Source organism: Lissotriton vulgaris, chromosome 1_1 (genome assembly GCF_964263255.1).
Source record: "Lissotriton vulgaris chromosome 1_1, aLisVul1.2, whole genome shotgun sequence".
Classification (NCBI taxonomy): domain Eukaryota; kingdom Metazoa; phylum Chordata; class Amphibia; order Caudata; family Salamandridae; genus Lissotriton; species Lissotriton vulgaris.
Genome location: NC_141685.1, coordinates 1543778669 through 1543793677, shown reverse-complemented (window position 1 = coordinate 1543793677; position 15009 = coordinate 1543778669). Strand labels below are relative to the sequence as shown.

The 15009-nt window shown below is 46.1% G+C and overlaps 1 protein-coding gene across 1 annotated transcript in view; it reads left to right on the top strand.

Annotated features, from left to right (window-relative positions):
- OTOGL (otogelin like) overlaps nt 1–15009 on the top strand; it is a 1110282-nt gene that overhangs the window by 172372 nt on the left and 922901 nt on the right. Inside the window, exon 12 of the mRNA XM_086931129.1 lies at nt 7402–7448. Coding sequence (XP_086787255.1) covers nt 7402–7448 — 47 coding nt within the window. The remainder of the gene's footprint in view (nt 1–7401; nt 7449–15009) is intronic.

Sequence of the window (15009 nt, the reverse complement as noted above, 5' to 3'; positions counted from 1 at the left end):
AAATCAGGTTCACCTGTTGACCCGTGTCCTGCCAGGTTTTTGGCAAGGATGGCGGAAGTGGTCAATCCACTTGTGAATCCTGTGCTGAATTGTTCCTTGACCAGCGGCGTTGTTCCTGGTGTCTGGAAAGAGGCGAGGGTGGTTCCGCTTCTCAAAAAACCGGGACTTGATCCTGCCCTTCATGCTAACTATCGCCCGATCTCTCTCCTACCTGCTTTTGCCAAAATCGTTGAGAAGCATGTCCATAAGGTCCTCTCTGCCGTTCTTGAGTCACATAGCCTGCTGCATGCCACCCAGTCTGGCTTCCGTGCCAACTTTAGCACTGAAACGGCGCTTCTCGAAGTCAGTGAGGCTATCAAGGATGTGCTGGACTCAGGGGGTAGGGCCATGTTGGACATGCTTGATCTGTCGGCGGCCTTCGACACCGTCCCTCATGAAGGTCTTCTCCGCAGACTGTATGAGATTGGTCTGCATGGGACGGTGTTGAGGTGGTTTCAATCTTACCTGTCTGGTCACCGGCAGGTGGTCTGGGCCCCCCCTTACTCAGCCGAAGTGCCGCCGCTGGAGGTTGGAGTACCGCAGGGCTCCGTGTTGAGCCCCACACTCTTTAATATCTTTCTGACCCCTTTGGCGGTGCTGGCTGAGTCTTTTGGGGCCCAGATAATATCATACGCCGACGACACCCAGCTCCTTTTCACATGTGCAAAGGGGGCTGAGTTCGATGGTGAGAGTATCCGTGGCTGCCTGGGAGCGGTATTTAAATGGTTTCAGGGTAATAGTCTTAAGTGTAACCCTGGAAAATCTGAGGTGCTCTTTTTTGGGTGCCAATCTGACCCGAGTTGGCAGGGATGGTGGCCGCATGACATGTTTCCACCGGCATCTTCCTCCACCGTGGCGAAAAATCTGGGGGTCAAAATTGATAATGGCCTGACGATGAAAGCCCAAGTTCTTGGCCTTTGATTGCGTTTGCTTTGGCCTGCTTAGGATGCTTCGGAGGTTTCTACCTCTGCTCTCATTTGATCATCGCAAAATTACCGTCCATGCCCTCATTGGCTCGAGGCTGGACTACTCCAATGTTCTCAACCTGGGTTTGCCCGACTACCTGCTGCAGCGCCTTCAGGTAGTCCAGAACTCGGCGGCCCGCGCCATTTATGGTCTTCCCCGCCGTGCCAGTGCCTCTGATCTCTTATCCACCTTGTACTGGCTCCCGGTCAGAAAGCGCATTGCCTTTAAGACCCTTACTTTGGCCCACAAGGCGCTCTATTCTACGGGAGCAACTTATATTCGGAAAAGGCTAGCCTTTTACAAACCTACTAGGGCTCTGAGATCAGAAACTCTTTCTCTTGCGGTGGTGCCAGTGGTGAAGAAAGCCCGGATTGGTGGACGCTCCTTCAAACGGCTTGCTCCTCAGCTCTGGAACACTCTCCCCTTACCACTCCGCAGCACTGCTAATTTGCTGGCTTTTAGAAAGGGACTTAAAACCTGGTTGTTCTGTCTTTAGTTTTCTGTTTTCTTTTTTGCCGGTCCTATTTCCTGTTATGTTATGTGTTAGCTGCTGACCTGTTGGTCTGAAAGCGCCGGGACACTCCTTTGGAGTAGCTGAGCGCTATACAAAACCCCCCTATAACATAACACAACATAACACATCTGCATGCACACCGGATTCGGTATTTTACCATCAAATTGGATTTGATGGTAAAATACCGATTCAGTAAGGCCTCTGGGACTCTGAAGAGTCCCACCTACATCTGGGTGCCTCAGAATCTGTAAAATTACCGAATTTTTATTTTACCGAATCGGTAAAATTACCGAATCAGTAATTTTACCGATTCAGTAAAATAATGCCCCCTACATACCTGTCACCCATTTACCGATCGGTTACGGCCAAAATCGTCCGGTACCGCTCGGTAAATGGCCTCAAACGGCCACCTACATCTGGCCCTTCATCTCTTACTAAAGAGGATATCAATAACAGATTTATAGCTACATCATTAGAGAAATCAGAAACCTAATGTCTTCAGCTTTCTCAAGCTAACTACCCCAAAAGAAGCATGTAAAATAAAAAATACATAACAGGGTTGCTGATGATAGCTACAAGCTACAAGGCCTTTGAAGTTGTAGCTTATGATGTCATCAGAACCCCTAGAAGCAATATTGGACAATAATACAGTTACCCATTATGCATTCTCTCTTACTCTTTAAATAGCTAAATATGTATGTATTTTCGGTGGCATTTCACACACAAAAGAGAGTATAAGATATAGCCATAAACACACACACACTCACACACACCCACACACACACACACACACACTTTTGACTGCTTCTCTTTAGAACTAACAGTCTCGCAAATACTCCATTAAATCCTGTAATGGAATTTGATGTTCTGAAATCTATGTTTATTAGAACATAACAGTTTCCATTTAACTTTTCTTGCATGGTCTTATTCTTCAGATAAATCTTCGAAGCGAGAGCCCCTAATGCAGAACAAAATCTAAAATAGAAACAGTTAAAGCATAAAATGTGACAGTGTAAACATCTCCATTGAAAAAAAGTATGTGCTAAGACAGAAAAATACAAAAAACAACAGAAACCCCGAACTCAATTAAAAAAAGTAACATTAATGAGTTGTAAAAATATAAAATGGTAGAGAAATGTAGGTGCAGCTTATTGGTTATTTAGAAACATACGTGAGCAAGAAACATGTAATGTAAATGTGCAGCCATACCTTTTTCGGATTGACATGTGATAGACAATCTGTTTACAAATCATTGGGGAGAGGATGTGGTCTTATGGCTAAATTGCCGACTTTGGAGCTGGGAACCCATGGTCAACTCCACATCCTGTGATTCAGGGCAAATCACTTAATCTCCCTGTGCTTACCAAAAAAATGAATGTGTCCTTGTGTAACGTTACTGGTGATCATGTAAAGCGCTCCAATACCCTCGCGGTCGAATTCTTGCTCTATAAATCTGCTCTTAAAAATAATTCTAATACATAATAATGCATTAGGTTTCAATGAATCAGTATCTTTTGTTTTCAGTCATATGTATCACTTATTTGTAGACTAGTCCATCAAATGCATTTGTGATTTATCCTATGAATTGATTAATATTTAGGACACTGTTTATGTAAATATTCTATTATGTTGTTTACAATTTTACATCTTTAAATAATGTACATAAAATATTTAAAATGATTTTGTGATGAAAATATTAGATGTTTCTTTAGTCATTAGATGAATTCTAGACAGAGTGTCTATCACATGTCAATCTAAATAAGGTGTGCATGAACATTTACGTTACTTGTTTCTTGCTCACCTATGTTTCTAAATAATTAGATTTTTCCCTGCGCTAGGCAAGTACTCTTGTATACAGGGGCACCTGTTTTTCTAAACTGGGTGCAGCTTATTGGGCAATCCAGACCCATATTCAATGTGATCCATTTCACACAATACAAACAGTCTCAATCCAAGTTTATGTTACATGCAGGCTAAGAGCAGTGTCAAGGATTTACCTGTGACTATTCAAAAACGGAGAAAGAGCTCCTTCTGATGACGACCATTTAATTCCTGAAAGTTGTGTATTCACAATGCTGGATCATTCCAGCGTCTCTGTGTTCAAGGTCCCCTAAAGGGGTGGTCCGTGAGAGTGGTGGTAGGACTCTGAAATTCAGGACGTTATGAAGAATGTTAAACTTGGACTTCTTTTTTTACCAAACAAATTCCATTACTTTCTGAAAACAGACATGAGCAAGCCTGAGAACTAGTCCTCCCCAAGATGGTGGTCTGTAAATAGGATATTATTTGAGGTAACAACCTAAGATTAAGTAGAGATTTGACCTGTTATGCAACTTTCTGTTTAAATCATGTATAATGGAGACAACTATGAGAAGATGATGCATAGCAATGTATTTGTTCCATTACTTTCCATAACATTCTATTCCCACTCACTTCCATTTTCGTCCCAGATCTTTGTTTCTAACAGTTTGATTTTGTGGTTGTTTCTACATCTGAAATGCCTTCTCTGCCTTTCTCCTTCCTGATGTCAGTGTGAATTTGGTGACTTGTTGAGTATAAATCTTCATCTTCATGAATAGCTACAAGATTGCCAAGGAGATTTTTTCACTTTTGTGGGTTTTTCTCCTAACCCCAACCGTCTTGAGGAGACATCTGACGGCTTACACGCATATATCCTTTGCCAGTAGCACTGAGACTACTGGGAGGAGTCACCCTTTCCTTGTGCAGTTAAGAGGGAAACTCAATAGATCTTCTCAGCATCCAGGCCTTGACAGTTTGTTAGATTCGGTGCAAGCAGTGTTCAAACCTGTTTACATTCTGAGTTGGCAATAATATTTTCCTGACTATCTGGGTGTTCCATGCACAAGTTCCTCCAGTCTCCCTTACGAATTGCATGGGCTAAAACATGCATTTTTCTTGGTGTAAAATAGCAGGTACATGCTATTTTTCATTCTGATATGTAAAATGTGTAATGGGGTCTGTTAGACCTGCCATCCTTGGCATGGTTTCCCCTCTAACTTTTGTCTTCAACCCTCCTGTTTTGCAGACTTCGTTTTTGCTGACCGTAGGACTCTCTGCCCTTTATCATTGCTAACCAGTGCTTAAGTGCATGTGCTCTCTCCTGAAAATGTGGTAATATTGGCATTCATCCAATTGGCATTTCTAATTTACTTGTATGTCTCTGGAAATTGACACTACCCATGCCCAGGGTCTGTAGATTAAATGCTACTAGTGGGCCTGCACCCACTTAAGTAGTACTTTAAACATGTCTCAGGCTTGCCATTGCAGCCTGCATGTGCAGTATTATGCTGCCATTTCGACCTTGCAAAATAAACCTTTTGCCAGGCTCAAACCTTCCTTTTTCTAACATCTAAGTCATCTCTAGGTTAGGCCCCGGACAGCTCAGAGGGCAGTGTGCAATCTATTTAAAACGTTAGACATGTACATTTATTTTTATACGTCCTGGTAGTGAAAAATTCCTAAATAATTTTTTCACTACTGCAAGGCCTACCTCTCCCACGGGAAAACATTGTTTTTGACATATTACATTTAATGAGCTGTAACTCCCAAATGGGAACAGGTAACCAGTTCATGTTTGGTTCTTTGGAATTGTATGGGGAAACCCAGGATGTACAACATTACAACGCATGCTTTTACATCGCATGCTTTTACAACGCAGGTTTTACAACGCATACCATTACAACGCACAGTGCTTTGGGGCTCTGGATAGTGAATAGTTTAATTTACTATTCCAACTCCAGTCACCGTGGATAGTAGGGAAGGTGTTAGATAGTACATTAAACCTATTCCCTATCCTAGAGCGCCCCCCAGCGCAATGCGTTGTAATGGTTTGCGTTGTAAAAGTTGTATCGTAAAGGCCCTGCGTTGTAAAAGTTGCGTTGTAAGTGATGTTTCCCGGAAACCCACATTAGAAAATGACACTTTTAGAAACTTAGCACTTTCCTACCTTCACCATTTAGTGCCTGCAGCCTGTATCTGGGTCACATAACTGTGTATAGCGGACAATTAGGATTTCCTCCCTGACAGCCACGCACAAATGAGAACTTGGGTACGCCTGGATGGGCCATCACTTGGAGGATGGGAGGGCGGAGATGGACACAGCCCCACATACACCTGTATAGGATGTGTCCTGCCTCCACATGAAGGACTGCATCCCCACTGTAATTAGTCTGGAGCCAGGGCAGGGAAGGCAGGAAAATTGTGCACTTCAAAGAGAAACCTCTAGAAGCTTCTCCCACTTCATTGGAGTGCATAGGTAAGAATATTGGACCTCAGACCCGACCTCTTCAGTACACTTCTGGACCTGTCAATACTCTGCTAGGAAGAGGGACCGCTGTGCTGCTTAAAGGGCTGCCCCTCTACTGGACTGCAGCTCTGAATGACTGCTGACCTGCTGTGCTGACCTGCTGCCTGTTGCCCTCTTGCCTGAATGAGAAGAATGGGGCTTGCATATGTTGATCAAAGGACCCCAAAGTGACTCCAAGGCTAGTTGGCTGGCCTCCTGACTATTGCCTCTGGGACTAAAGGATCCAAAAACCTTGAAGCCAGCACCTGGACTCTGCCATCTGTGATTCCTACTGTGCCAAGTAGTGCCACTCCAGTTCTGTACCTTTGAAAGTGGGTCTGAAGCTGCTCTGCCAGCGCACCTATGGATCCAGCAGAACTGACACATCATATCTGCTGCGCGGTACAATCCCAAGGAGAACCAACACATTGCCTCTGCTCAACACAATGACCCTGCATTGAAATCGTCGCTAGCATCAGAACCGCTGCTGTGCAAAGTATTCTCAATAGAGGCCCTTACATTGCAAACCTCTCATCGACGCTTTGTGCTTTTTGGCTCTGTTTTCATTGAAAACTTTAATATTGGTTATCTCCGGTTCTATTGATTGGATTTCTGTCATTTTGATCTTCTTTATTTATTAAAATGTACTCTATTTATATAATCTGGTGTGGGAATTTCCTTGTGATGTGTTTTCTTTTTATTACTGTTTGTAGTGCTACATAAATAGCTTTTTACGTTGCCTCTAAGCTAAGCCTGATTGCTCTGTAACAAGCTACCACAGGGTTGAGCACAGGTTAGTTTGGAGTTTGCTTGTGCCTCACTCTGACAATGATTGTGGTTGCTGCTTCAGTAGGGTTTTACCCCACTCAACCATCAACCCAATTTCTAACGGAGGTAAAACTGCACCAGGAAAAAAACCACAAGGGACATTCTTATGGACCACCCAGGTAATGCCAACCCAGCTGGTAACAGGAATTGCCATGTGATTTGAGAATATGAGTTCCACAGGTATGCCGTGGATGGTAAATATTGCTCTAGGGCATGTCACATAGTAAAAATCCTGTTGAAAATGGGAAATAATGTGTGTGAATTTGCACTGAGACTCAGATTTGTGCCGGGTATTTTCCATTCCTGATGTGGAAACTCGCATTGACTATGTACAGGTATGGAAAAGCCCCACTGTACCAGTTTATAGCACAAATTGTATTAAAGTGACCTTTGTACAATGCCTCTAATCATCTCATGTGGTAACAGATTTTTCCTCCGTCCATTTTACTGGGTTGAAATATCACAGCACTCAGAAGACATCTTCAGTTTATTCAAGGTTACTATACTCATCACAAATTTTTAGTATTTACCAGATCGCTTGAACTGCACCTCTAGCAGTAATTGTGCACTGATGTTGCACAAGTACATAGATATTTGCATGGACACATGCACTGGCAACTGGTGAAAAAGTAACATTTGCTCTAGGACTGAGTATTGTAAAAGTTAGTGCTTAATCCAAACTCATTGTATATTTATTTCTTAAAACGTTTTTCATAAACTTAATACGATTTATTTTATGCTTTCATAGCATTTGCACTGGTGGCACCTGGAACTGCACAGAACACGACTGCCCAGGTAACATCTTGCTCAACATGCTATTGAAATTATTTATGTAAAAGTATATAAAGAAAAGTGTCAATTCACACAAGTATACATTTTTATTACTCACAGAGTTTCATTTTGCAAGGGCTATTTAAAAGTATGCTTTTCCAAATCGTATAATAATGAATGATATCATGTCAGTTTCGTTTGATTTTGAAATTACCAAAGAGATACCAAAATACAGGGTGCTCCTCCATAATACTTCATAGATCTTGTAGGAACGTCATACGCAGACGTACTTGGCTGGTAAATAATAAAATAGAGATGCTATAAATATCCACCATCAAGTGATCTGTTTTTAGGTCTGCCACCTAGCGTTGCTGTGTGCAGCATTGCGCGCGCAGCAAGAGACTTTTTGTAGGGGGTTTGAAAATGATCCTAGGAACCGCACACGCTCGTGCATGTGCTTTTTGTTTTGGGCCACGCTATTGGCCTTTGCGTGCGTCTTTTTACCAAAGACAGCACGCCATTGGCCAAAGGCGGCTGCATTGTTCCACCCACGGCCTATTGGTTTCTGTTACCCGCATGGCCGGCATGTGGTTTCAATTATCGTGTCTAGACTTGGGCGCGATAATTGAAACCACATGGCTCGCTGTGGCGCGTGCGCGCACACCACTCTGGCTTGTTTTTCATCTGCTCATCTTCCCCGAAGAAGAAAAAAATATTTGTCTTTCATTTGTTTTTGTTCCCATTTGTACATATGGTTGTACTTTTATCTTCTCTCAGTTTGTTTTGCATGAGTCTGGGTGTAGTGCCTGTCTCGAATAGTTTTTTCAGTTCTTGCTTAAACTGTTTTGCATTGAGAGATTTGGGGCTGCGGCGTATACTAATATACACCGGCCGTAGTCTGGCTGGTACTGTGACCACCAGGTTCACGGCATGACCCGTCGTTTATCACGAGCGCCTTGTCACCACACTGCTGCAAGAAAGCTCAGGGGGTCAGTGCACCTGCCGAACAAACTCATGCAGCCTGCAGGAGAATCCCAGAAAGGCCGGGTCGACGTGTTAAGATCAAATGAGATCCTGCGAGATGAGTTTAGCGTCACCTGTTTTTTCCAGCAGCAAACCCTACGTGGCTGTGACAACAGGTGACATTAATATGGTATTATCAAAATGAAAGATTTCAAGAAAAGCTCACCTCCACTTCTCCGTGCAGAAGGTAGCACAGCAGCAAGGCCTACCTAGTAAATGCTAAAATGTTGCAATATTTAAGGGATCAGCTTATCGTTTTGTTTTTTCAATTAAACTTATAAAATATACGTAGGAAAAAAATGTACCATGCAAAAAATTCCAAATGAAAAAATTAGATGCCCGTAAATTTCGTGGAATCGTTTTTGGCTACAGTAACTGCAGAGCAAGCTGTTAATCACAAGGCGTCCGTCTAGCGCCAGTATGTTTTTGGTAGTAGTTTTAGACACCAGCACATGTTCGTTGCACACAGAGCTGCCCCGGGGGTACTGAAGTGCATCTGGGGACTCGGTCCACTCAAAAGATGTGCCAGGAGAAAATTAATTTGCTTTATGCATTTATTGGATACCCTTTCATATTATAGAATTTTCGAAGGGAAAAACAGGCAGAAAGAGGGATGGATAGAACCATCGACAGACACACAAGCACGTGGTTAGATAGCAAGACACTATTAGATAGATAGACAGACAAACAGTGTCAGATAGATAGCCAGACCGACAGACAGACAGTGTCAGACAGACACACAGAGTCAGACAGACAGAAAGACAGAGTCAGACAGATGGACAGTGTCAGATAGATAGCCAGACCGACAGACAGTCTGAGTGTCAGACAGACAGAGTCCGACAGACAGACAGATTCTGACAGACAGACAGAGTCAGACAGACAGACTGAGTCAGACAGACAGAAACTGTCAGACAGACAGAGCCAAACAGACAGAGTCAGACAGACAGACAGAGTCAGAGAGACAGACAGAGTCTGACAAAAAGAGTCAGACAGAGTCAGACAGAATCAGACAGACAGACAGAGTCAGACAGAGTCAGGCAGACAGACAGAGTCAGACAGACAGACTGAGTCAGACAGACAGAAACTGTCAGACAGACAGAGCCAAACAGACAGAGTCAGACAGACAGACAGAGTCAGAGAGACAGACAGAGTCTGACAAAAAGAGTCAGACAGAGTCAGACAGAATCAGACAGACAGACAGTGTCAGACAGAGTCAGACAGAGTCAGACACACAGACAGAGACAGACTGAGTCAGAGTCAGACAAACAGATTCAGACAGACAGACAGACAGAGTCAGACAGACAGAGAGACAGACAGTCAGTCATTCAGAGAGAGTGACAAACAGAGTCAGTCAGACAGAGTGACAGAGTCAGTCAGACAGTGCCATCAAGCGCCGACTGACAGGTTCTGATGATGTCACCAGGGCCCACCCTCTCCTCTAAACTTGCTTGGAATAAATAAAAGGTTTGTTATTTACAATTCCAGTAGCTCAAAGTTTCGACAATGCGAGACCTATTGTATTGCAAAGGCTTGTTTTTTTAGCACCAGTGGTTTTCATTATTCTCACAAAGGACTTGACTTCTGTTTTTCCGCAGACAGACTTTCCTCATTTCCTGCTTCTTGTGCATTATATATGCTACACACTCGTTTGTACCGTAAGCCACATTAGATTTCACCAAGAGCAATTGTCACTAAGCAACACACAACACACACCATACACATACCTGCATATGTATATACAGAAAGGGGCTCTTGGGCAGCTACTTCCAGCACTTGGCTATTGTGATTCAGCTGGCTTTAGGCATTGTCTAATAGAGTAAAATGTTTTGCCATCAGCATTTTTAAGAGGAGAGTGTCATTTCGAGGAGGGGAAACCCTGAAAACGCCCCTCCTCGCTCACGCACACATTGATCGTTTCTATCTGCTCATCTCTCCTTCTCCTGCTCCCTTTTCTTACAAGCTTTTATAAGATCCTTGCAGCTGCAAATTGGTCCTGGTACGCTCACTTGTGTTCCATGCGCTCTTGTGCACAATTATTTATTGTTATTTTGCTCCTCTGAAATGGCCATCGGCCAAAATGGGCTCCATTGCTTCCTGACACATCCAGACCTGACCGACATCTTGGCATGTTTAAACAACATTCCAAGAATGCCGAATTCTGTGTAGCACTCATGCATGCATGCCTTGTGATCAATGTTGGTGCGTGCACTGCAACACATGCGTGCATGGATTTTAACAGATGCACACTCGTGTTGTGCCTCAGTGACAGACATTTTGGTTCTTTTACTCTACCGTTCTAACATGGCCAATATAAGTTAAAGAAAATCTGTAAAAGTGTTATGGCTTGTTTATTGAGAAAGGCAATATGTTGTGAAGTAACTGGTGGGAATATAAAGCCCTCCTGTATCTTCGGATGATGTTGGTGCTATATAAACTGACCCTAAAATAAAATTGATAAAAGCAGGTATAGATGTGGAGGCAATTAGTTACCTGTGTGCTTATTTGAAGTAGCTGGTGTCAATATAAAGCGCTCCTGTACCTTTTAGTAAAGTTGATGCAATCTAAAAGTGCCCCAAAAATGTATTAAATAAAAAACGTTACATATAAGCGCTGTAGCATAGGGGGGTGGTTAAGGAGTCGACGCGAATGGCAGCGTGAGCTGAGAGCTACGTGCCAACCCCGTCATTTAACCTGCTTGGAAGTCGACTTCGTTGCTAAAACTGCATTTGGTGACGTGCCATACCTCTCTGTGGGTGCCGGCGCCTATTGTTGGCGGAGGCGACGCTACTGCCGAGGATCGGGAGCAGAAGTGTGGCGAGACCCTGTTGCTCAAAATGCCTCCAGGTCCAGCCGCAGTGAATAAATCTACAGAGGGACGCGGCTGATGCCTAACGTGACGGAGGAGGGGGAGATCAGACCGATACTGCCGATTGCCTAGCACTGAGGAGATACAGGTGCGGGCCGAGAACGGGGTGGCTGCGGTGAATCTGGAGCGGCGGCGGCTGTAGATAGAAACGGGGCTGGCCCCCTCCCCTTCCGCCCCTCTCCTCCCAGTGGGGCGTGAGGCGCCCGAGGTAGCAGCAGTAGAGGAAGGAGACACAGCGCGGAGCCCTGGCGCGTTGCCGGAGTGGTCTGGGGATGTTGTGGAGAGGAACTCCCCTGCCTGGGACTGTGGGCTGAGCAGGAAGCAGGCAGCTCGCGGTCACAACTTAACCACCATTTTGAGACCACGGAGGTGCATAGCAGATGTGGAGTGAGCTGCTCTTGAGGCAAGCATCCCCTTGCTTGGTGGTTGGTTTGAAGGAGGAGAGGCCCCTGTGAGTGTGGATCAGGTAAGACAGGACAGGGCACCGGTACGCAGCGTAGGACTGACTGAATCACTACCAGTGTAGGGAGGCGGCGAAGAGTCAGAAGCGGAAGCCCTGGGGCAGAAAGAGAGCTGTCTGGAGCGGGCCACTGAGCTAACCATTGACTGTAGAGGGGTACGTGCAGACTTTGTCCCCGGTGGCCTAGGGATAACAAACTCCACCTGGTAGCCGTGGATATACGCACCCGGTGTGGCACCAGGGCAGAGAGCAGAGGCTCCAATCCACAGGTTCGGACCAGAGCACAAGGATTGGAGGCCCTGGAAAAACGCATACAGCTAGGTGACATAGCGGATGTACTGAACACTCTTCACCAGGAGCATTGCTCTTGAGATAAGGCTGGTTGTGTCCATTGTTTCAAGACCCCTCGTTGAGGAGTGACCCTGAGAGTGGATCCACCTGGGGGACTAGGGGACTGGTTGAGCGCCTCAACGGACAGAGCCACAACTGGCAAAGGGATCCCAGGGGAATGACCTGAGAGCATTGAGGGCTGCGGGGTGACTGGCCTCTACTGAGAAGTGGGGGGAGGATGCCTTGCAACAAAGAACATCAAGCACCATCACTGGCGGGAGCCGGGGACTAGAGGAGAAGCGGTCGGAAGCCGTCGTGGTTAATGGACCTGGGGAGAGGACGATAATGGGAAAGCTGCGGGGTAAGCAAGGGAGCGCACCCCCAGAACAAGAAGAGGCGACGGATGGCCAGAGGATGGAGGCGTTGGAGACCCTACCTGAGGGGATGGCGTGGCAGCTGGTGGAAGTGATACTTAAAGCCATCACGGATACTAGAGATGCCCTTAAGCAGGACATAGCACAGGTATCAGTGGGCCTGGGCCTACTCCGAGCAGACCACGCAAAACTGGCTGACCGGGTAAAAAAAAACGGAGCCACTTTGGAAGTATTGGATCGAGCACACAAGGCGCTTGAGACACAGATGGGAGAAGTGCGACATCGCCTGCAAACCTTGGAAAAGAGGGCTAAGGATGCTGAAGGGCGGAACAGAAGGAACAACATACGGGTGGTTGGACTGCCGGAAGGAGTGGAAGGACCCAGTATGGTGGACTAGCTGAAGGCCAGGTTGTGGTCAGAGGTAGCCCCAGAGGGATTGTCCCCTTTCTTTAACTTGGAGACGGTGCATAGGGTGCCGGCACACCTGTTGAATCCTGGGAGGCCACCCAGGCCTGTGGTGGCACAGTTGCTCCACTACAAGGACAGAGATCTGCTTCTGAATAGGGCACGCTCCGTGGGCGCCTTCAAGGTGGATAATAGTAGTGTGACGTTGTTTCCCGACTATACCTTCGATGTGCAGCGCCAGCGACAGCGATCCTCCTTCCTGGAAGCCAAGAAAGCATTCCGCACAGAAGGTTTACAATACTCACTGATGTTTCCTGCACGTTTAAGAGTGACCATGAATGGTAAAACCTTTTTCTTCAGTTCCCCTGAGGAAGCATGGGACTGGCTGGAGACCTACAGGGCAGGAGAAGGAGAAGTTGGTCGAGGCCTGGGGGCTGCCGAGAAGGTGTTGTTGCCTCATCGGCCACAGCGCTCAGAGAGACTGCAGCTCCGTTCCTAGAGGCCAACGATATCTCAGATGGAAAAAGAAACGTCAGCAGCACTTAAAGCAGTGACGGAGATGTCTCAGGAGCAAGGACTGGAATCGAAGGGAGGAACCAACTCTGAGAAGGGTGAGGTGGGACAGCATCAGAGGAATTGGGCTCAGTGAGCGCCAATCTACCTCATGTCACGCCAGGGACTGCGGATGAGTTGGTTGATGCCTAGTAAAGTAACACTTTCTCCAGGACTGGGTGGTGCTTTTGTGTATTTACACTCCCCCTTTGTTTTCTGATAATGTGGAGTGTGCAGTGATGGTGGCGGAGGAGCGGGTGGGGGAGTTGGGGGGAGGGCCTTGGGATGGTGCTCCCTCAACTTGTGGCACTGCAGCAGGAGCTGTGGCTTTACTGGGAATGGGGTAAGGCATGAGACGGTTGAACAAGGTTGATTCGGAGGCGTCTGGCCCTTGGACACCTCCCCTGTTATTGTCGTTAGCAATCCCCGGTAGCTACCGAGGAAGCGATCTGGTTGAGAATTTCGATGGGTGCTGCCTTGTTAGGATTTGTTCTGGGGAGGGGTAGTTGGGGAATGTTGTGTACGTTGTTTGAGGTTATAGGGGCTGCTGGTGTGTCCATGGTGAAGGTGCAGAGGTTCCAGGGAATAGAAGACCACAATGGGGACCCTGCTTGATTTTAAGTGCCTAACGTGGAATGTGAGAGGGATGCATGCAATGCTGAACGCCAAAAGGTGCATACTTATGTAGTGTGGGGGGTACATAGAGCTTACCTGCAGGAGACCCATATTGATCGGGTGGAGAGTAGCGCGACGCAGCGAAGATGGCGAGATCAGGTCTATTGCACAACGTATTCAGCTTTTGCCAGGGGAGCACTAATATGGGTTCGAGCGGGGGTGCCCTTTCAGATGACGCGCTAGTTTGCTGACTCAGAAGGGAGGTTCGTAGTGGGGCTGGGCGACTGATTGGTTTAAACGTAACGTTATGTAGCATATTCGCCCCTAATGTTGACGAGATGGCCTTTTTTATTCACCTGTCAGGGAAACTGGCACCTTACTTGACTGACCCTGTGTTATTGGGAGGAGATAACTCCATAACTGATGTTGTTATGGATAGATCACATCTGCCATTGCCAGAGGCCCCTGTACATAGAATATATAAGGCCAGAAGAGACTGGCAGGACAGATGGGGGCTGGTGAATACATGGCCAATGCAGCATCTCGAAGATCGTGACTACTCTTTCTTTTCTGCTTTGCTAGACCTACATGTGTGCTTGGATGCCATGTTGTGCACACCTGACATGCACGCAAAAGTAATCAACAATGAGTATTTGGCAAGAATGATATTGGATCACAACCCTCTAATACTAACGATTAGGTGGGCGCGGGAGAGACCTGCAAAACCGATGTGGCGATTAAGGCCAGAGATGCTGGAGGACACTGTTTTCCGTGGGGGCATAGAAACGGCCATTGAGCAATATTTTGCTGACAACGAAGGGAAGGCGTCTGAAATAGTGATAGAGTGGGACGCTTTTAAGGTGGTGGTGAGGGGAATGTGTATTGCCAAAAAGGCGGGTGTAAGGTAGACATTGCTGCGGGAAGTGGAAGCAGCAGAAAATCGGCTGCGAGGGGCAGAGA